Source organism: Cyprinus carpio, chromosome A6 (assembly GCF_018340385.1).
Source record: "Cyprinus carpio isolate SPL01 chromosome A6, ASM1834038v1, whole genome shotgun sequence".
Classification (NCBI taxonomy): domain Eukaryota; kingdom Metazoa; phylum Chordata; class Actinopteri; order Cypriniformes; family Cyprinidae; genus Cyprinus; species Cyprinus carpio.
In genome coordinates, this window is record NC_056577.1 from 8,452,956 (window position 1) to 8,476,580 (window position 23,625).

The 23,625-nt window shown below is 35.2% G+C and overlaps 1 protein-coding gene and 1 pseudogene across 2 annotated transcripts; both read right to left on the minus strand.

Annotated features, from left to right (window-relative positions):
- Positions 1 to 511: 511 nt before the first annotated feature.
- On the minus strand, positions 512 to 11,505 carry LOC122145273 (carboxylesterase notum2-like). 2 transcript variants are annotated; one of them, XR_006160220.1, is made up of 6 exons: positions 9,900 to 11,505; positions 9,549 to 9,799; positions 8,779 to 8,854; positions 5,024 to 5,171; positions 4,755 to 4,802; positions 512 to 1,241 (listed from the first exon to the last, which is right to left on the minus strand). XR_006160220.1 is itself a non-coding variant. In XM_042757865.1 (5 exons), the coding sequence occupies exons 3-5, from the start codon at positions 5,068 to 5,070 to the stop codon at positions 941 to 943; spliced, it is 396 nt and encodes a 131-aa protein (XP_042613799.1). In that variant the 5' UTR covers positions 5,071 to 5,171; positions 8,779 to 8,854; positions 9,549 to 9,838; the 3' UTR covers positions 512 to 940. The 2 variants fall into 2 exon arrangements, 1 of the variants encoding a protein (XP_042613799.1); XM_042757865.1 differs by lacking the exon at positions 9,900 to 11,505 and having other exon boundaries at positions 9,549 to 9,838.
- A 9,447-nt stretch (positions 11,506 to 20,952) lies between these two features.
- LOC122145226 lies at positions 20,953 to 23,145 on the minus strand (annotated as a pseudogene).
- Positions 23,146 to 23,625: the final 480 nt, after the last annotated feature.

Consider the following 23,625-nt stretch of genomic DNA (forward strand, 5'->3'; position numbering starts at 1 on the left):
TTGGTTCTTCTGTGCTCTTTTCCAGTAAAACACAGACACACACGTTGGGTTTTCTGGGGACATTCCATAGACATATTGGTTTTTCCTGGTATTCTTATTCCTGTGGGGACATTTGGTCTCCATAATGTAGCAAATACCAGGTACACACACATACACACACACTCAGATAGCATGTGTCTAAAACATTTTTTATTAGTGTTCAAAATAAGTCAAACCAACTATAAATGTCAAAAGAATTGGATAGTATGATATATTTTAAGGACATTAGAAGATGGTTGTCAATAACTGCACATTTCTTATTCCTATAGAAGGCTCAATTATACAGATACCACATTTATCCATTCATTAATATCAATGTGTGTCATTTTTATGATTCTTGTCTGCAAAATGGACTACAATGTTCTAAAACAGCATGCACTTACTAAAAATTAATACAGATACACAACAAAGAATAAGTTTTGTGACAGGATGTTTGGAAAATGTGGTTACTGCAATGTTCTGGTTTCTTGCCACTTTTTTTTTTTTTTTTTTTTATAATCTGCTGTAGTTATTATAATCCTCTTTGGTTTCTCCAGAATGTGATGGAAAGACAGACGTTCTTCTAAATGTCCTTAGAAGTTCAGCTCTTTTTGATTTTGTTGGTACACTATGATGTTGTTAGACAGTTTTAGCTATAGCATTGAGGAATTAGATTAGAAGTTTTAACAACCATTGATTAACTGTGTCTAGCTGGAGTCACTCGCTTGGAGAACCAAAAATCAATCCTGTTGATAGAACACGGTTGTAAAGGGACACTGTTGGTACTGAAATCCAGTGACTTACTAGACAAACCCAGGTCCATCTCTGCAAGTGGTCAGAGAGGAAGCCACTGAACAATCTCTAAAAAGTGTGGATGAGGTGACCTGTGTCGATGAGAACACCACTGCTCTCTAATGCTAATTTAGCCACCACTGCTGACCATCCTGGCTGAAATATCTCTGCTTACATCCAAGCCAAGCTTTTGCAGGTCCAAGCCCATACTGGACAGCACCTGGAGCAGAGTCATTTCCTGTTGTGTGGCCTGGTCAATCAGGGCTGGACAGGTTGGATTGCACTGTGGCCACTGGCAGTTATCAATGAGATGAAAGGGACAGCCCTTTAGAGGCGTTTTACTGTTCTTAATAGCCTCCTGAAGTCTTCTGCCCCAGCACTGCAGAGCACGAGAGAGTAATGTTCCCTTGATCTGGAAATCCATCCAATTACTAAAGGAAAGAAAAACTAGACATTAGACCTTTACTTTCTGAATGCGTTCTTGGTCTTATTGTGAACTATTCTTTATTGCACATTATTAAAAAATTGCAATACAATAAATTCCAATAAAGTCCTATATATATATTTATATGCACTGAAGACTGGAGTAAAGGCTGCAAAACATTTATCATTGCCATGACAGGAATAAATTACTTTAAATATATATAAATAGAAAAACAGGTATTTTAAATTGTAAAAATATTTCACAATATTACTGTTTTACTGTTCTTATATAAATTAATGAGGCCTTGGTGAACATAAAATACTTCTTTCAAAAGCATGTTATAGGGGTCCTATTATGCTCTTTTACAAAGTCTTGATTTTGTTTTGGGTGTGTACTTGAACATGCTCTCATGCTTGGTGGTTCGAAAAACATTATTTTTCACATAATTTACATTATTACAATACTTTTCTCCCCAGCCTGGCACAAATGGCTCGATTAGTTCCGGGTTGGATGAAGGCCCGCCATCCGAACAACGAAATATGTTGTGATTGGTTAGCTGTCTCAGTGGATTGTGATTGGCGAACAGCTTAGACGGTGTTTCAGTACTGCCACACCCCTTATCAAAGCAGCAAGTTCCGTCTGCTCTGGTATAGTTAAGGATGGTGTCAATATTGCCATATCAATTTGAGCCGGTTTCAGACCCCAAGAATATACAACAAGAGGATCACACAGAACCTTTGCATGCAAAGATATTGCAAGACATATTAGAGTGGCATGGCTTATAGACACCACAAACTATAGCCGACATACATAACAACCAATACCCCGCATCCCAATACCCCATCCCCAAAGAAAACTACCACATCCCCATACCTATATCTAAAAAAAAACCATAGAGGAATTATTTGGTCAGATTATAAACTAAAAGTCTAAAACTAAAAGTCTTAAACCAAAACTAAAATTCTAACTGTGTGGACTGTGTGATAACTTCAACTTAATGACAGCTTTGTAACATTTGTGGCCTCAAACCGAGCGTACAACTGATGCTTGCGCGCGGGAAATCACCTCCGCGAGATGAAAACAAAATCGCACGCGAGGAAACTGCATCCAATAAACTAAAAACAAAAACTCACTCCATCTTGACATGTTCTTTGTAGTGATGGGTCGTTCGCGAATGAGCCGACTCTATTTAAAAAATATATATATATATAACCTATAGAAATTAAATCATTATGTAATAATGAAATAATGGATGCATTTTATTTTATGTAAAATAATTGACTAATTCAAAGAACAAAAAAAATATTATATAGGCCTAAAGGCGCACATATTCGTCTGAACAGCCTCACATTCTGTTCCTGTCAATCATACACGAGGTGTCAACCAATTATATGGCATGAGGGAGGGGCCGGGCCATCACACACACACCACACACACAGTGTCAAACTCGGAGAAAAAACCGCATCAGCCCCTCGAAAGTAAGGCAGCTTGCATTTCTGAATGCAAATCTCTCATAAAATAAAAATATGATCAGCATTGTGTGTGTGTGTGTGTGTGTGTGTGTGTGTGTTAATGCTAGTTATACAAAACATAACTAGTGAGATAGTTCATGCTGGTTATATAACATGCCAAAAAAGAGGGACCAGTTTAATCCTTTCAGTTATTTATTTTTCTTTAATATGGGTTCTATTATGTTGTTCAGATTCAGATTGTATTTGTTTTGTAATGTTGTTGTCTCCATACATTAAAAAGTTGTAATTTAAATGCAAATGTTTAATAGTATTCTTTTTTTCATAACAAATCAATCCATTTGTAAAGAAATTGTGAGACATTGTGAGTTTGATTTCATTTAATAATTTACTAGAATTGTTTTCACACCTATCATAGTCAAAACATTATTGTTTTTTAAAGAGCCGTTTGTGAGCCAAAAGAGACGGCTCTTTTCAGTGAGCTGAGTCAAACGAGTCGGCTCACGAAAAAGAACCGAAATGCCCATTTGCGCGCAATACAAGCCATCGCGCGCGCATGATCATTCCCCAGCTGCTCGCGCTCGATCTTCTCACCGGCTTGCTCGAACACTTTTATTTTTGTCAGTCGTGAATTTTTAAACTTTGAAATACATTATTTGTGAGAAGATCGAGCGCGAGCACCTGGGGAATGATCATGCGCGCGCGAGGGCTTGTATTGCGCGCAAAGAACATGTCACGCGCGCGCGAGAGTTTGAAATGAGCTCGCGGGCTCCCGTTTCCTCGCGTGCTATATTGTTCTCATCTCGCGGAGGTGATTTACCGCGCGCGCAAGCATCAGTTGTACGCTCGGTTTGAGGCCACAAATGTTACAAAGCTGTCATTAAGTTGAAGTTATCACACAGTCCTCGCTCAAAGCCGCTCACTCGCTCCGTTTGGCTTCATTTACAGTGTGCTCCTTAGCACAGGGAGCTCCCTCTGCTGTCCATAAGGTGCCTCTGCGCACCAGCCATTTCAAACCCAGCCTCCAGTATTTGGGCCACGCCTCCTAATTTGCATACACTCCTCAATCCTCAATCCTCAAATGCCCAATCCTCAATCTTCAAATGCCCAATCCTCAATCCTAAATGGCTAAATGATAAAAATGCCCAATCCTAAATCCCCAAATGCCCAATCCTAAATCCTAAATGGCTAAATGACCAAATGCCCAACCCTAAATAGAAAATGCCCAATCCTAAATACAAAACGCCCTATCCTAAATACCAAATGCCCAATCCTAAATACCAAATTAATTTTCGACTTGGACTTTAAGTTTCAAATTTAGATTTTTAGTTTTGGTTTAAGACTTTTAGTTTTAGACTTTTAGTTTATAATCTGACCAAATAATTCCTCCATACAAAATGGTGTACGGAACCCGAATCCCTAAAGGAAATAAATACGATATGTGAGGACAATATATATATAAATACTTTCTCTCGCAGTTATATAATTGGGTAATTATAGTGTAGGCCTATATAAATTGCATGCATCGGGGAGCCGCTGTTATGCCTGGCATTGAAACTGGTTTTGGGTGCATGATCGCTTTTTAATTTTACTTTTGAGATTTGCAATGTACTGTAAGTTAGGTAATTTATGTCACTATGAAATATTAATGATATATATTATATTAATTAAATGTTATTATACTAATTATATGAATAATAATCTAAGTCATTCTGCGTCCCCTCGGAAAGTTAACTAATGACTTTGCTTTAGAAACAAGCTAAAAACTAAATTTAATTAGCAGTAGTCTAATCAGTCTCTTTATAAGCAGCTATAGCTTTGCTGTAACTTTGACCTCATCATGTGTTTCGCCATGGTTCTCCTCACAAATCATCTATGCCACTGCTCTCTCAGCTGAGCTCATAGAGCGGCCATTAATTAAGTGTGAAATCATGAGGTGACATTTTGGTGACACCTAGAATGCATCATGATGTACGAGTGTTCAAATGCAGGCGCATAAGCTCACCCATGAGGAGTGTGTCTCAGGGCTCAGGGTGCCTGCATGTCCTTACCTTTTGGTAATCAAAGTGTGGGAAAGACAGGAGGGGGCAAACCAGGCCCTAAAACAACAAACAGCAGGACATTTTTAATACACAGAAAATCAACGGCCTTAAGCAAAAAAAAATAATAAAAAAATAAAAAAAGGTTAAATTGTAAGTTACTTTTGCTGACATGATTTTGACATGACTGTTCAACTATTAGTAACTATTTGGCTATTCTGGAGACATAATTTGCTAGTTTAAGTGATATACTACTATATTAATGCTAGTAATTTACTCACATATCATCTTTGAGAGAGCTTTTAAACTCTTTTCCCAGGTTCAGCATGTAGGACCACTGCTACTCTGAGAGCGATTGGCCGCCCATATAAATTTTCTCCACTCGTAACTGTTCCTCATCACACAACCACTGCACCACAAACAGTGGAGCTAAAAAGAATCATATCCTCTGTTATTTTAAAGGAAGTAAGTCTAAACATTAGCCACTTCTGTAAAAAAAATTTCATTCATATAGCACAGATGGAGTACAGTTTATGTCCAAAAAAGTATTGCCATTCCTCGCCTCTTTCATACTGTTGCTTGCACTTGCACTTTTCCGGAACAACACCACTCCACAACCTAACAGAGATATAATATCATCAAAAAAAAAAAAATAATTATATATATATATATATATATATATATATATATATATATATATATATATATATATATATATATATATATATTATATATTTTATATTTATATATATATATATATATACTGTTGTGGCCAAAAGTTTTGAGAATTACATAAATATTAGTTTTCAAAAAGCTTGCTGCTAAACTGCATTTAGATCTTTGTTTCAGTTGTTTCTGTGATGTACTGAAATATAATTACAAGCACTTCATACGTTTCAAAGGCTTTTATCGACAATTACATGACATTTATGCAAAGAGTCAGTATTTGTAGTGTTGGCCGTTCTTTTTCAGGACCTCTGCAATTCGACTGGGCATGCTCTCAATCAACTTCTGGGCCAAATCCTGACTGATAGCAACCCATTCTTTCATAATAACTTCTTGGAGTTTGTCAGAATTAGTGGGTTTTTGTTTGTCCCACCCGCCTCTTGAGGATTGACCACAAGTTCTCAATGGGATTAAGATCTGGGGAGTTTCCAGGCCATGGACCCAAAATTTCAACATTCTGGTCCCTGAGCCACTTAGTTATCACTTTTGCCTTATGGCACGGTGCTCCATCGTGCTGGAAAATGCATTGTTCTTCACCAAACTGTTGTTGGATTGTTGGAAGAAGTTGCTGTTGGAGGGTGTTTTGGTACCATTCTTTATTCATGGCTGTGTTTTTTGGGCAGAATTGTGAGTGAGCCCACTCCCTTGAATGAGAAAGCAACCCCACACATGAATGGTGTCAGGACGCTTTACTGTTGGCATGACACAGGACTGATGGTAGCGCTCACCTTTTCTTCTAGCACAAGCCTTTTTCCAGATGCCCCAAACAATCGGAAAGGGGCTTCATCGGAGAATATGACTTTGCCCCAGTCCTCAGCAGTCCATTCACTATACTTTCTGCAGAAGATCAATCTGTCCCTGATGTTTTTTTTGGAGAGAAGTGGCTTCTTTGATGCCCTTCTTGACACCAGGCCATCTTCCAAAAGTCTTCGCCTCACTGTGCGTGCAGATGCGCTCACACCTGCCCGCTGCCATTCCTGAGCAAGCTCTGCACTGGTGGCACTCCGATCCCGCAGCTGAATCCTCTTTAGGAGACGATCCTGGCACTTGCTGGACTTTCTTGGACGTCCTGAAGCCTTCTTTACAAGAACTGAACCTCTTTCCTTGAAGTTCTTGATGAACCTATAAACTGTTGATTTAGGTGCAATCTTAGTAGCCACAATATCCTTGCCCGTGAAGCCATTTTTATGCAACGCAATGATGGCTGCACGCGTTTCTTTGCAGGTCACCATGTTAACAATGGAAGAACAATGATTTCAAGCATCACCCTCCTTTTAACATGTCAAGTATGCCATTCTAACCCAATCAGCCTGACATAATGATCTCCAGCCTTGTGCTCGTCAACATTCTCACCTGAGTTAACAAGATGATTACTGAAATGATCTCAGCAGGTCCTTTAATGACAGCAATGAAATGCAGTGGAAAGGTTTTTTTTTGGGATTAAGTTAATTTTCATGGCAAAGACAGACTATGCAATTCATCTGATCACTCTTCATAACATTCTGGAGTATATGCAAATTGCTATTATAAAAACTTAAGCAGCAACTTTTCCAATTTCCAATATTTATGTAATTCTCAAAACTTTTGGCCACGACTGTATATATATATATATACCGTATATATATATATATATATATATATATATATATTAGGGCTGTCAAATGATTAATCATGATTAATCACATCCAAAATAAAAGTTTTGTTTACATAATATATGTATGTGTACAGGGTATATTTATTATGTATATATAAATACACACACACATAAATTATATATTTAGAAAATATTTACATGTATATACATTTATATATTTATATTCTTATATTTTATATTATATATAAATATATTTAATATATAAACATAACATATTCTTCTTAAATATATACATGCATGTGTGTTTATTTATATATACATAATAAATATACACAGTATACACACATATATTATGTAAACAAAACTTTTATTTTGGATGTGATTAATCGTGATTAATCATTTGACAGCCCTAATATATATATATATATATATATATATATATATATATATATATATATATATAAAAATAATGATCAAGCAGTGCATTTTGAGATTTCTTTTATGCCTGCAGGAAAAATTTATAGGATGAGTTATGCACTGAAGATTAAGTCAAATGCCTAATCCTAAGTATAAGCAAAAACACTGATACTTGCTTTAGAAAAAAAAACTCTGTATTTAATGTACTTAAAGGTTTTTTTTTTTTTTTTTTTTTTTTTTGGCCAGCGTGCTTAATTATATGGAATGTACACTTTTAGTGTAGATCAAATCTCAAAAGCATATTTAAAAAAAAATTGTACTTGCAGATAATATTATATAAATGAAATAAAGGGCCAGTTAAGCAAACTTAAAGAGAGTACATTTTTATGAATGTTTGTTAACATAATAATAATGTCAAATTAAAAGTTTGACTTTAAAGTACATTTATTTTTATGTACTAAAGTACTTATTTTGATGTCCTAACCATGCTAAAGCACATGTACAGTACTTGATTAGAATTTTTACCTAGTGTGTAATTTGATATTACATTTAAGGTTAAATATATTTTAAACTTATTAAACTGCAACTTCATCATTTTAAATGTATAATTACAAATATATTTAAATACAAGTTTCATAGAAATGACATTAAATTTAGCAGTACACAAACATTCAGCAGTACACTTTAGCCATATTTAAACTACAACTGAAATAACTGCATTTCATATAAATTGAAACTATAATACATTTTGGTAACACTTAATTTTACAGTCTCCTTGTTACCCAGGTTACATGTACTTACTTATTACTAAAAGTAAATTAAGCATAATTACATGCAACTAACTGTAAACCAAACCCTAATCCTAAGACTATAGTAAGTACACATTAATTAATATTATTCACTACTTCTATGTATAATTATACTGTAACAAGGACTCCTTAAAATGAAGGGTAACAAAATTTTAATTTAATTGTAAATAACATGCAGTTAAGTGTCAGAAAACATTACACTGATTTCACACTTAAGTATATTCTTTTAAAGTGCATTATTTCCATAGTAAGTAGGCTACTCTTTCTAAAAGTATGCTGAAGTATAACGTTACATCTTTTTAGAAGGGATGCAATGGTTATTGCTAATGCAATTAATTCATTAAAATGGATTTGTGTAATATTGAAACTGTAGGCTAATTTAAGTTGTGACCAAAATGACATATTTATTATTCTGGTAAATTGAGATTAGCATGTAAACTTTACCAAAGTCATTTTTTTATGGCATCCACAGGGGTGCAGGAGGCAACACCTGAACATCTGCACCCAGCTGCTCCAGAAGACTGGACACCTTATCAGTGTTCAGCAGGACACCTGCTCCCCCAGCACTGCAGGAAAGAATAAATAATATTACCCAAAATATTACCTCAACCCTCAAACTAGTGAACTACAAATATTGTTCTGAATATCAAATGGCCTCAACAAATGCTTTGGAATAACCAACAAAACATGTTGCTAACATTGAATGAATCCTCAGAGTTTGTTTTGCCTCCTTGGCAGGACATATATAGATATTATGTCATTGTTTATAGCATTACAGGCTGCAGTAAAAAAAAAAAATTATGGTGGACAACAGGATGTGCTGAAAATAGTGCTTCAGTCAGTGTTGTGGTAAAACTCAAGGGGTGGTCCCTGGATGGGAATAGGATTTCATTGTTCTCCAGATGGCTCTGTTTCAATTGTTCATAGCATCTTTTTATTAGATCTCAATATGCAGCAACAGGTGTAATGGGTGTCTTATTTTTGATAAGTGAATTCAAATTCAATTATGGGATTAATAATAGCTATAGTTCTTGAATTGAGGAAACAAATTGCAAATTGCAGAGCAGCCACAAGTATAATTATAAATAAACAATTATTATTATTATCAATTCTTCCAGGCCAAACAGCAAGGAAAACTATCTCTTTTACTATAAACACATTCCCATTATTTAAGAAACATGCAAAAATGGATACAAACCAATTTCATAACTATATTTTCTCCAGACTTAAACAGTTTGGTAACATAGTCAGAGATCTCACCTAGTTCCTGCCAACATCACAACTTTGGCTTGTTTCAGTCCTTTTGAGACAAGATCTTTGATCACCTCCCGATAATTTGAGATCCCATGAAAGCATATTATGTGGTGGAATAAAAAAAAAATATAGAGTCCTAATTTTGGTAACAAAAAAACATTAATAGTCTGAAAAATGTACCTGTTTCTTTTAACTGTTTGGACTTTGATGCTACTTTGTTACCACTCCACACATCGCTTGAACAATAGGGAACGCACCTAGTTACATTAGATACATAGACGTCGAACACATAAATCAGCTAGGTATTATTTACAAAGCTTCTATAAATATCACTCTTGAATTTTTTTAGATACTTACACAATATAAGCATTATACTAGTGAGGATTTTCATCAACTTGTGTTGATAGTAATCCAGTCCCTGCAAATAATCAGACAGGTAGTTTTCATTTAGAATCACTTGAGTATGGCTTGCATGACTAGATAAAAGAAAGCAAGATGTGTTGTTGTGAGCCTGGTTAATATCAGCCTACCTTTGTATCTGGAATCACAGGTCTCTTTGTTATAGCAGCACCAGCCACCTAAAAGAGAATAATTGAAATGAACCTCACATTATCCATCAAAAAACAACAACTTGCAGTAGAGAGGATACACTGCAGTATAATTTTATTGTTTTAAATTAATCTTTAAGTAACAAAAACAGTCTAATTCAACATCATGTTACTTTTCTTGACTAGTGAGACTATATCTCCTTTCAACATGCTGTTGACGTAAAATGACATGCTCCAAAAAAAGTGACGTCTAATTACATGTCTAAGAAGATGCAGCCGTCAAAATAATGCTGAGCACTGCATTTAAGCCTGCTGACCACTCTCGACAAAATTAACTTTGTTTTAAATACTCACCTTTCAAACATATCAGCCATCTCTTACTTCCTTTGAACTCCTTTAGGTAAAACCTGTGGGACACAAATAAATATAGATGGTCTAGGGACCATAGCCATATGAGGACATTTACAAAACTGTCAAAGTACTGATATTTAACTTAACATTGCAACAATTTTGTACATTTATGATTTGGAAGATGTTTTTTTTCTAAAGTGACTTACATTGCATTAAATGTTTAAATATTATCAGTTAATTTATCCTCTGGGAATCAAACCCATGACCTAGATGATCTACAGATTGCCAAGTTTATGCACCTCTGGCCAACAGTGAGGATGTCAGTCCTGTGCCTTACCCAGCGGCAGTACCATCATTGCATGTCACTAATGTGTTCTTAAGAAAGTGCAGCATCATTTTATCAACAGGTTTGTTGACAGATGCGCTTTGTTGGGCGGTGCCACGACCTCCTGAGTTAGTTTCCTTACTGGAATCGCCAGCACCTGCTAGTGCAGGGTTTGGGACATCTTCAGGGCCATCCTGGATCATCTCTATAACCTGGCTGTTAGGCTTCTTTGCAGGTTTTCCATCTGACTTGGCATTGCGATTATTGTTCTGACAAGAAATGACTCCCAGCAGAAGCAGGAACATATCATGACACAGAATATTCATATCAAATCCGACAGGACCTCCCTAAAAAAGGCCAAATGGGAACAGTCTGCATAAACCTCAATAAAAATTCAATTCAAAGCAATACCATTTTTATCATGAAGGGCCCATGATACTGCTTTAAATTCTTTTATTGACTTAATCTGTCACCGCCAATGAAATAAGAAGTGATCAACACTCACCCCTTAAACCCCTTAAAGCAACTGGTCCTGGTCACCTTGGTGTCTTGGAGAGCAAATATCCTCAGGCTTTATGGGAAAGGTAGTTTTTGAATTGATGTTATGCCAGCGTCCTAAAAAGATCTTGGTCTATGGTTGTGGTCCATGCTATTTTTAATAGTGCCAGTGTATGGATTGCATTTCTCAACATCCCCTTTGAGCTGGTGCCAGCTCTGGGCTGCAACCAATGACACACCAAACCTGGACATCTAATGGCGAGGAAAAAAGATAGCATGTGCTATCCCAACCATATTTCAAAGACTTTCCCTCCCCACCTAACTTAGTCTCATACAAGCCCTCCTGCCCTCCCCTAGACTGGGCTCGACTTTGATTTAAATACCTGCATAATCCTGCAGCTACATGGCATGTGGCTCTAGCTCATTGGAGCACACGTCTCCCTGCTCACTCTAATAGGAAGAAACTCTTCACTCACTTGAATAATGATCCAATGAAAACTCTATGAAATAATCCTATGAAAAGAATCCTTCTGAAAATTTGACATCTTCTCAAATTAAAGAAACGGAAGTGAATTGTGCACAGATTTACATAATATCTGCTCACTGAACAAAAAGCAACAGCTGATAGACTGATGCTCTCATTATCAACTTTGCTTATCAATCATGGTGAAATGTATATGTAAATGAATGATGTTATGGAAACATGCTACATCTTTGGCATAAGAGAAATGCTTTTACATCTAACCTTTGGTATAGGAGACCTGTCTTTGCATCTGACCAACTAAAGGGTTATGCTTCCCATTTAGAAGCACGCATGCTGCCCCGTCTTCCCAGAATTCACTGCAACAAACTCAAAATTCAGAAAAATAGACAAAAAAGGTGTAAATCCTTCACCTTATTTTCCAATACAATGTTTTGAAAAAAGCTTTTAGATGGCATTGGTTGTCTTTTTGTCTTTGATATCTGCTTCAATAGATTCTTTCAATAGAAGCTGGCAAGATGTTGTAGATATTCAGACATTGTCTGTGGGCCTGAACCTGAAGCAACTCTGCTGCTCTGACCAGAAGTGAGACAAAGAGGTGCAGATGCCTGTATAATGTCTCATTTTTGTAAAAAAAAAGAAAACAAATCCCATATAACTGGATAATCAAGTGGCCAGCGGAGAACTAGGACTCGGTTTTGTTTGTAATTTGTTTTTAAAATGTACAGCCAAGGGCAGCTCCTGACATTGAGTGCTCGAGTGGTCTGAGCACTTTGTCTGTGTGTGTGTGTCATCACTGCACTTGAAGACAGGCGTGTGCATTTCTCTGCTGACAGGCATCAAAGAATGTCGCACCTCCAAGAACTGTAGATGTGATTTTTAGAGCACAGTAATGTGTAAAGGGCGTGATCTTAAAGGATCATATCATCTAAACATCTAAGCTGAATTCTTGTGACTTAAACATCCACAATTTACACACCAGGCAGTTGTTCGGCTTGTTCAATGCATGTAGATCCAAGTTCATCTGGAGCTTATTGGTCGAACTGAACCATGGAAGGAATGAGATCATTAGAAAAGCTTAGATAGTTTCAACTGTCAGCAGTGCTCAAGTGCATTTTATGAGAGATAAATATATATGCAAAGGTGCGGGTGACTTGCACACTCACCGTTTAAGCTCCAAGATGATTGATCATTTTAGCTGAGAACGGTTGTGTGGTTATGGCTGTTTGTCAACTGCACTGACATCGCAGCTTGCAGGTGCAAAGTGTGAGACGCCCACTAAAAGGATGAGTGCTAAAGCAGGCATTATGGTAGGTGACATGTTAACCTTCTGTAAGCAGTCAACAGAACTGATGGTCTTGGCAGGCTTCCATGATGTAATAGCCATAGAAAACAAGTGCCACGATTTGAATTTTGAGGTTCCCCAGCAAGAATGTGACTCAAAAGTCAATTTCATCATGACTTTACACCCAGCTGAGGTGTATTAGAGTCAATAGCTGTGTCTGAATTCCTGAGTATGATGAAAAAAACGAATTCTTGACTGAAGAACATCGCAGGTGTGTAGTAATACATCGCTGAACATATTACACTTACCATGTTGCATTGTTCTTTGACCTATGATGTCAACTGTGAAAACTATTTACTTGTGTGTCACTGACAAATTAAGAAAAAAATGATGTGTGATGACAGCTTTGAGTCAATTATTGTTTAATATATTTTTAAAACATTTTATATAGAATTAAAGACTACATGACACAGACTGGCCTTTAGTATTTCATCTCTTTCTCTCTTTCTTATTGAACACAATAGTGGATTTTATATTTTTCTGTTGAAGCAAATGGTAACACACAAAGTAGTATCTGCACCTGTAAATGATATATTCACATCATGTTGCAATTCACAAAATTACACAACCAAAAGTTCAGCCTGTTATTCTTTACTTCTAATGGCTCTACCACTAGAGAAAACATAACATGTCAACTTTGATCACGTGTGCCTCGATAACCAATCACATTATAGCCTTGACGTTATTGAGTTGCTTTCAAAGTTGTAAAAGAGTGCAACAGTCACTGTTTGCAGATGCCATAAAAACTCAATGACATTTTTTTTAGGTTCATTGAACTAATTTTGTGTCTCTGAAAATTAGTCATCTAAGACATTATATTATGCTGAATATCAAAGGTTTTTGTGTTTATTTGTTAATGAGGGATTTGTGGAAACATTTTTTTTTAAACGTAATATTTATTGTAATTCCTGTAATCATTATTCAGTATTTCCATGAGTAAGATCTAAAATTCAGATATCTTCATGTTTCATTAAAATATATAAGCTAAAAGAGTACAAACCATACCCTTTGAAGTCATAGTGTTGCCATTATGACATATCTTCACTTAAAATGTGGGCAGTTAAAGATTAATATATTCATATACCTTTATAAAAGTCAAAGAATAAATGTACCTTTCTGATGAATCTCTTTTACAGGGATTCTGCCTTTCCTGTCAAAACTTAATTGTCAAATAAGATTTTAAATAGAATAATTGATTGAGTATTTTATATCTAAATAAGAATGATATCCAAAGTCGCATTTGGTACAAATTTAGTGGCTTGACAACTATATTAGTAAATGGTTCTATTTCTTTTCCTTAAATAATTCATCAGGCTGATTAATCATTATCCTGCACATGCTAAACTTATATCTAAATATGTTACAATTTAAAAGTAAATGTGGATTGTACTTAAGGGGCACATTCCTGCATCTTTATACCCAACAAAGAAAAAAGAAAAGAAAACATTTTGGACAGTATATGAACACTGCAGTTCAACCAAAAATAAAAATTCTTCCACCTTTTACTCACTCTCAATTTGTTCCAAACCTGTATGTATTTCTTTCATCTATTGAACACAAAAGTAGATTTATGAAGAATGTTAGTAACCAAAAAGTTGACTGTAGCTACTGACTTCCATAGTATGGAAATAATGCAATGGAAGTCAATAGCTATGTCAACTGTCAGCTGGATTGCCACCTGTGGTGTTTGATCTCTGGAGTATCTTAAGATTGTGGATACCCAATTGTGTGTGACAAATGGCCTAGGCCTTAAAATTTCTCAATTATGAAAAAGGAGGTTTTTCAGATAATTAGAATGGTGGATAAATTTTACATATAAAAATAAAAACATGATATATATTTTGTAGGGCTTGATGCAAGAATTCATAGAAAATAAACATTTTGATGGTAGCATATAATGCAGAGTTATAAAAACTTATAGCACCAAATGCTAACAAAATTTGGTACACTAGGTACAAACGTGTCCATTTTTGTAACGATGGGCCCTTATTAGACACTATTAGCTGCTGAAACTTGATTGACTGTTGGCGGACATGTTTGTTAGTTTATCTGAGTGATATTTAAAGAATATGTTAACATTTGCATACCAATTTTCAACCTGAACATATGGTTGCAGCGTCTTCAGAATGTCCTCTAATTGTATTAAGGTTCCTTAAGTTTGGACTATATATATATATATATATATATATATATATATATATATATATATATATATATATATATATATATATATATATATATAAAGATCATTAGGTTTCCATTAGCTTATAAAATAAAAACATGATATATATTGCAATGCTTAAACATCTAAATTCTTTTGATAATTTCTCATCGTGAAGTTCTCGAGAAGATGTGGTACAAATTTCATGCAAATCAGACCAACAGTTCAGGAGTAGATGTTCCTGAAAATTCAAAATAGCAGAAAAAAAATGTGAAGGTTCCAAAGTTATGATGTAAAACATAGCATAAACACTTAATGTCAGACAGATGTGTGTCTGTGTGCCTGAGTAGCAGTACACATTTGGTACCATCCTGTCAAGTTTGGGGTCTATGTGATTTATGGTCTCTGACTCTCATACACTTTTAGGGTAAAGAAGAAGAAGATCAGAACAAACACAGAATTAAAATTACTATTATGTAGCCATCTGCCATGTTGGATGAAGTGATCATGCATAAAAAAAAGTAAAAAGTTCAGTTCAGGCACATAAAAATACATTTATGGTCTATGAAAAATGGGTAAATCTTGAAGACAGGTGTTGGGAGTAAAAAAAAAAAAACATTCCTTTTGGAGAAAAGTAAACTGTGGAATAATATTGTTAACTTCTATTTTAACCAGTGGTGTATAAAGTACCTGAAAGTCATACTCAAGTAAAAGTACAGATATCTTACCAGAAAATGACTTTGGTAGAAGTTGAAGTCACCGTTTAGAATATTACTTGAGTAAAACTCTTAAAATATGTGATATTTATTCGTGTATCCCATCATGCATCATATTGTGGAAATAAATCGCGAGACTTTTTGGCAAGATGGTGAGAGCTCATGGAAACCCTTCCAATGTAAGTTAAATATTAATAATAATTAGATATTACATATAATTTGGAAGTAAAACAAAGTGCTACATGTTTTATTGGTGAGTAATGTTAGCCTATATTTATTTTGTACATCATTTGCAACTGCTTTTTATCACTTAATTAGAAGCACCAGGAATTAAAGTGTGTCCCATCAGGTAATGAAAAGTTGTACACGTGCTTGTAATCTTCATCCTCACTTGAACACTTGGCCAAATACAGGAAATACGTCATATAAGTAGTCAAGTGATCAAGTTCAAGGACTGCAAGCGTGGTTATTTGGACAAGGCAAAAGTATTTACCCGTGCTAATGAGTGAATCACTGAATCATTTATTCAACTGATTCGTTCAAAAAACTGATTCATTCAATAAGTAAACACCATTGCTGAGAGACGCAAAACAGTGCTGTGATCTTTGTAAAATTGAGCAAAAAAAAGCAATATTATGTCTAAAATGTAAGTCAATTATTGCTTTACTGAACTTAAGTATAAAATTATTATTAAATGTGTTCATGCATCTGCAGAAAAACAGTACTCTTTGTGTGATATAGATTAAGTTAACTAGGCCTACATTAAATCATATAAATATAAAAAGCATACAGAAGAATTTTTGCCGTCTACAATTTAGAATGCCTGGAATTTTGAGTTTTAATAGACTAATAAATCAATGTGCGTGCACTCTGTGTGTGATTTAATGATATGGCCTACTTGTTAACGTCAGATTGCACATCATTACAACAACATTTACCATATTATCACAGATGATGCTGTTTATCGCACCCCAGCCTCGACTTGAGTGGAAAATGAAATCATCCGTGGCTGTTTGCACATGAGCAAAGGTGTTTTTTGTCTCACTTGCAAAGACCAGACCACTGATTCGTCAAACCTGCTTTCCTGTAGTCTGTGTTCTTCTGACTATTTTGTAGTAAGTAACGAATATACTTATAAGGGAAATGTATCGGAGTAAAAGTATACATTTTAATTAGGAAATGTAGTGGAGTAAAAGTTGGCTGAAATATAAAAACTCAAGTAAAGCACAGATATTCCCAAAAAATACTTAAGTACTGTAACGAAGTATTTTTACTTTGTTACATTACACCACTGATTTTAACATCCTTCCTATTTTATGTTGTTTTTTTGTGAACACATCTGTGCATTAACTCAGCATTTTGGTATTTTTTCTCTGTTGTCTTAAACAGTTAGATAATATAGTTGTTGGTTTTATGGTTTAGTGGTATTAACACCTGCAGATTGACTCATCACTCATGCTTTTATGTTATGGTAATTTTGTCACACATTCTGGTTGCTAAATATGCAGTTCAATACGTGTTGCTTTTTTAAAAACATCTTACATCGTGCAATGAACCTGTTAGCACTATTAATCTATTAACTATTTCTTCCATATTGTATTTTTGGATAAGAATAAGAAGCACTTCATCCGGTACTTAGTGTCTTTCATTCCAACATAAGAAAACATTTCTGGAATCTGCATCTGAAATAGCATTTAGCCTACAGTATACTGTATTTCAGCAGGGACATGGATGAATTAAACCTGCAGTTACAGATGCATAAATAGGCTTAATGTTTTCTTTTTAACATAAAACATTGAATACTTATATTTGAAATAATTTAAAACATGAAAAAAATAGTTGAAATGTGAAATTAAAACCGCCAGTAGATGACAGCAAGTGAATGTTAATGAGTGAGTCATTGAGATTCAACCGATTCATTCAAACCGCTGATTCATTCAGAAACTTTTGCCTTGTCCAAATACCCACACTTGCGGTCTTGGCCATTTGAGAGCGCGTGCATGCGACAGGAAGTAAGTGTGTAGGACTGTCCAGATCTTAAAAACACCAAAGCGCAGTGCCCTTAACGCACACTAAATCCACACTATCTCGAATATCGCTCCTTAGTATATCCCATCATGCATCATATTGTGGAAATAAATCACGAGACTTTTTGCCAAGATTGCGAGAGGTCACGGAAACCTTTCCAATGTAAGTTAAATATTAATAATAAGATATTACATATAATTTGGTAGTAAAACAAAGTGCTACACATTTTATTGGTGAGTAGCCTATATTTATTTTGTACATCATTTGCAACTGCTTTTTATCACTTAATTAGAAGCACCAGGAATTAAAGTGTGTCCCATCAGGTAATGAAAAGTTGTACACATGCTTGTAGTCTTCATCCTCACTTGAACACTTGGCCAAATACAGGAAATACGTCATATAAGTAGTCAAGTGATCAAGTTCAAGGACTGCAAGCGTGGGTATTTGGACAAGGCAAAAGTATTTACCCGTGCTAATGAGTGAATCACCGAATCATTTATTCAACCGATTCGTTCAAAAAACTGATTCATTCAATAAAACACCATTGCTGACAGACGCAAAACAGTGCTGTGATCTTTGTTTGGAACTATTTTTGTTAGCAAAATTGAGCAAAAACAAGCAATATTAGCCTATGTCTAAAATGTAAGTCACTTATTGCTTTACTGAACTTAAGTACAAAATTATTATTAAATGTGTTCATGCATCTGCAGAAAAACAGTACTCTTTATCTGATATAGATTAAGCTAACTGGCCTACATTAAATTATATAAATATAAAAAGCATACAGAAGAATTTTTGCCATCTACAATTTAGAATGCCTGGAATTTTGAGTTTTAATAGACTAATAAATCAATGTGCGTGCACTCTGTGTGTGATTTGGTGATATGGCCTACTTGAAAACATCAGATTGCACATCATTACAACAACACTTACCATATTATCACAGATGATGCTGTTTATCGCACCCCAGCCTCGACCTGAATGGAAAATGAAATCATCCGTGGTTGTTTGCACGAGCAAAGGTGTTTTTTGTCTCACTTGCAAAGACCAGACCACTGATTCGTCAAACCTGCTTTCCTGCAGTCTGTGTTCTTCTGACTATTTTGTAGTAAGTAACGAATATACTTATAAGGGAAATGTATCGGAGTAAAAGTATACATTTTAATTAGGAAATGTAGTGGAGTAAAAGTAAAAGTTGGCTGAAATATAAAAACTCAAGTAAAGTACAGATATTCCCAAAAAATACTTAAGTACTGTAACAAAGTATTTTTACTTTGTTACATTACACCACTGATTTTAATTTGTTTTTTGTGAACACATCTGTGCATTAACTCAGTATTTTGGTATTTTCTCTCTGTTCTCTTAAACAGTTAGATAATATAGTTGTCGTTTTATGGTTTAGTGGTATTAACACCTGCAGATTGACTCATCAATCATGCTTTTATGTTATGGTAATTTTGTCACACTATCTGGAAGCCAAATATGCAGTTCAATATTTGTTGCTTGTTTTTAAACATCTTACATCATGCAATGAACCTGTTGGCACTATTCATCTAAAACAGAAATAAACCCCTGACTCAGGTGGGCTTTAAGATACGCAAATTCTGCTGCTGTTCAGAGAATAGGTGGGCATAAATAAATAATAACCATTTATGTCTTAATATATGTTAAAAAAGAAGGAAAAACAGCAGTGATGGGAAAAAAATATTGTTTATGTTTTATTATCCATAATGAAATGAAAGGTAAATATAAAATCATTAAAAACTGCCAAGTATATAAAAAAGATGAAATAAATAAATATGATATCTAATCATAAATGTTTTATTTCAGGCATTATGTATGTATGGCATGTATTTATGCCATTAATGTTATAGTTGTGCTTTGGAGAAATAAACACATCTAATGCAGCAATGTGGCATCTCAGAAAGGTTTGGCAGCTGTCATTTACACAATGCATATTCTAAACAAAATCAGAGCACTGTTGTTTAACCTCTTCCCAAACCTTTTGAAATTTATGAGTGTTTTGCAACAGAAGCAAAACCAGGAGACATGATTTATGATTTATGAACACACGTCACTGTGTATATATGTGAACTAGAGCTCGCAGTATTTTGTCTAGGGGTGCTGTATGGATGGAAGGTGATGTCATCTGAACACTGAAAAATATCATGCATTGTGAGGTAGAAAACTGGTTCATGTGAAGACAAACTGCTCAGTTCACCGAATCTCTGCTTGTAAATCTTACATTCATGTCTGTCTTCATGTTCCTATACTTCAAGTGGTGGAACGTAGAGGTAGCAATGACAAGGTCATGGATTTTATTTTCAGGAAATATATTAACTGCAAACTTAAGTACTCGCTGTTGTACTTCCACTGTCATCTACTATTCTCATCTAATCTCCTATTTCTTATCCATTCTGAAAAATGTTCTGTGGAGGTCTGGCGTTCATAGCAAGACAGATTTTCATAGAACTATACAGTACACCTCTTGCTTTAAAGTGATTTTTTGTGCCTTTTAGTAAAGGAGACAAAAGAAGATATTTGCTGATAAGCAGTTTTGGTTCCATTGGCTTCCATTGTATTTTTTGTCCATACAGTGGAAGTCAATGGGAACGAAACTATTTTTAAAAATATCTTCTTATATGTTTCACACAATAAAGAAATGCATATAGGTTTAGAATGATATGAGGGCAGAATTTTCATATTTGTCATCTTAAGTCATCTTACATATTATGACCACCAGGTGGCGCCATACAGACAACATGCATGATAATATTCCTTTAATTTTTCATTAATTGCAATCATTTCAATTTTCAAGTCACTTTACCTGGAATTTATTATCAATATATGAACTTTTGTCTGTGATAATGATGTCATGGCTTATTTTAAACCACTAGGGTGTCCTCTCAGCTCAAAATAAAACAAAACAATGATTTTGTGAACACTTTTAATTGGAGCAAATAAACAGCTTTGTGAGACAATTAAAATTTTTTTCAAATGTTGTAGCTGTCAAAAGTTTTCTTTCAGCATCACATAAACTTACCATAAGCTCTTTTAAAATGTGCTCTCCTTAAATCAACTACTTACTATACAAGATTGACAGAAACAAAATAATTACATATCATGCATTGTTAAAATGACATTAAATACGCTGCAAAATATAGATAGCAGCTTTACAGCCAACCTGTATTGCTGTTTTCAAAAGCAAATATCCTGGTACCTACAGAGAAAAATAAAGTAAAAAAAAACAAAACAAGCAAAACAACATATCAAACTCACCGACTACGCATCATGCTCTAATCCCGTGTCATGATGCTCTATTTCATCATCACGAAATTCTTTAATCTTTTATAACCTGATTGAATTAAAAACATTTAGTTTATGTCTCAGTGTGCATTTTAGATATCCATCTTTTTGCATTTTGATCAAAAAAATAGATGCCTTTTTAAAAAAGGTGTTTACATGAAGTGGTGATTATATATGCTGTACTATAAGCACTGATATAAACACACACATTGCCTGTAGTAACTCTGTATATCTCTCTGGTTCAGCCTCCATTAGTGTTCGGATTTGGCTGTTGTAGTGCTCTGAGATGCTCTCCTCTACTGCAACAGTGCAGGCCATGGCCCTTGAAACCACAGAGGCAGGAGCAAATTATTAAAAGTTAGTAGTGCAAAAGCAAGTAAACAAGCAATCCTAGTTAGGATCATACCTAATGCAAATCCAGCGATATTCCATAATGGTAACAATAAAGTTTGAAGTGAAGTGAAGTGACGTGACATTCAGCCAAGTATGGTGACCCATACTCAGAATTCGTTCAACCCATCCAAACCACACAAACACAACACACACAGAGCAGTGAACACACACACACACACACACACACTGTGAACACACACCCGGAGCAGTGGGCAGCCATTTTATGCTGCGGTGCCCGGGGAGCAGTTTAGGGTTCAATGCCTTTCTCAAGGGCACCTAAGTCATGGTATTGAAGGTGGAGAGAGAACTGTACATGCACCCCCCCCACCCACAATTCCTGCTGGCCCGAGACTCGAACTCACAACCCTTCGATTGGGAGTCCGACTCTCTAACCATTAGGCCATGACTTCCCACGACTTCCCCGACTTGTCGAACCCGATGCTCACCCAGGATCTTGTTAAATTTTTCCAAATGCATTTTCTCTTGGTCCCACATATACTGCAGATATGAAAAGTACATTTACATCAGTTAAACTGAATATGTGCATTTAAAGTCATTAGACTGACATTCAGTACCTGGATTAGAGTTCTACCGAGAACTGCCATCTGCCCAGCGTAGATGCGATTGGCTCCGTACTCTCCTGCATGGTCAACCCTCAACATACTGTCCAGCATGGCTTTCTCCTCTTCGTCACGTGGTGGAGGAAGGCTCTTCTGCATAACACTGAGCTATTTACTGTACACATGCCAACAAAATATGAAAAGAACAGATTCACTTTGCCTTAAAACATACAAAAGGTTAAACACATCTTCTCATTGCTTATTATTACTTTTTCCACATTTTAAAATAATAGTAATCATTACTGAATCGATGAAACAGCAGAAATGAAAAAATGGCAATTTCTGTATAAGGTCAGCATTTTTGGATATTATAAGAAAGGAGCTTATTCTACATTATGGAGGTAAAACAAATAGATATTCAATTTAATGTTTACTGCATTATTCAGGTTCTTTGGTAACAGGGTTTTATACTGGTTTTAAACTAGAAATGTACACAATTTTAACAGGCTTGCAATTATCAATTTATATGCATTACAAACATTGAGAGGACCTACAAATGTTCAAAAAAAATAAAATAAATAAAAATAATAATAAATTATGTCACAGAAATCAAAACATTGTAACCTTTGAAAAAAGTTTGAAATTTTTTCACCATTCGTCTTATACTCAGGTTAAGGCATTCACTTAAAGCCATCATTTAAACAGATTCAAGGGAGTTCAAGGAATTGTTTATTCAAGTTCAAGGAATTGTTTACTTGACTTCAGTGTGTTACTAACATGCACACGTTCACGTTTACCTCTCTTTACTGCACGACAGTTCCTGACCTTGACAGACAGAAAGCACGACTAAGGTCCAGTCTCAAAGCACACTTCGCGGCTCTCTGCATGTCTACAAATTATAAAATTATATATCTAACTGTAAAGAGAAAAGGTATATATTCGCGCTGAAGGTTGCGGTGCTTTTAATTGACGTCATTGCGTCCCTACGTTTGTGCACGTGTAGACGTCGGGTGTTATTGTTGATGGACTATATTATGTCAAAGAGAAAACTGTTTGTGGAGACAACGGTAACAAACTAAGAAAACTGTTTGTAAAGACAAGGTATCACAAAATATTACTCTTATAGTGTACACTTTTCACTCAAAGCCCCATAGGTGGCACTCTCACAAATGAGTCCAACAAGTCTTTGAGTTTGGTTTACTAAATGTATGAAAGCAGAAGCAGTACAGAACACATTTGTGCATCATCTACTTCCAGCATCAGACTTTTTTTTCCACCTGAGTTGGTAGTCAGTGTAAAAGCTTCTCATAGCTAAATGTTATTCCTTTACTTGCACAGTTGTATTCAATGATGCAATTCAGTGGCGTAGAC

Bases quoted from the DNA above. Each gene is read 5' to 3' on its own strand.
- LOC122145273 (XM_042757865.1), bottom strand. From the start codon at position 5,070: ATGCTGAACCTGGGAAAAGAGTTTAAAAGCTCTCTCAAAGATGATAT. The intron at 4,803-5,023 runs GTGAGTAAATTA...TTGTTGTTTTAG, and splicing joins AGCTCTCTCAAAGATGATAT to GGCCTGGTTTGCCCCCTCCT. The intron at 1,242-4,754 runs GTAAGGACATGC...TCTTTCCTTTAG, and splicing joins CACACTTTGATTACCAAAAG to TAATTGGATGGATTTCCAGA.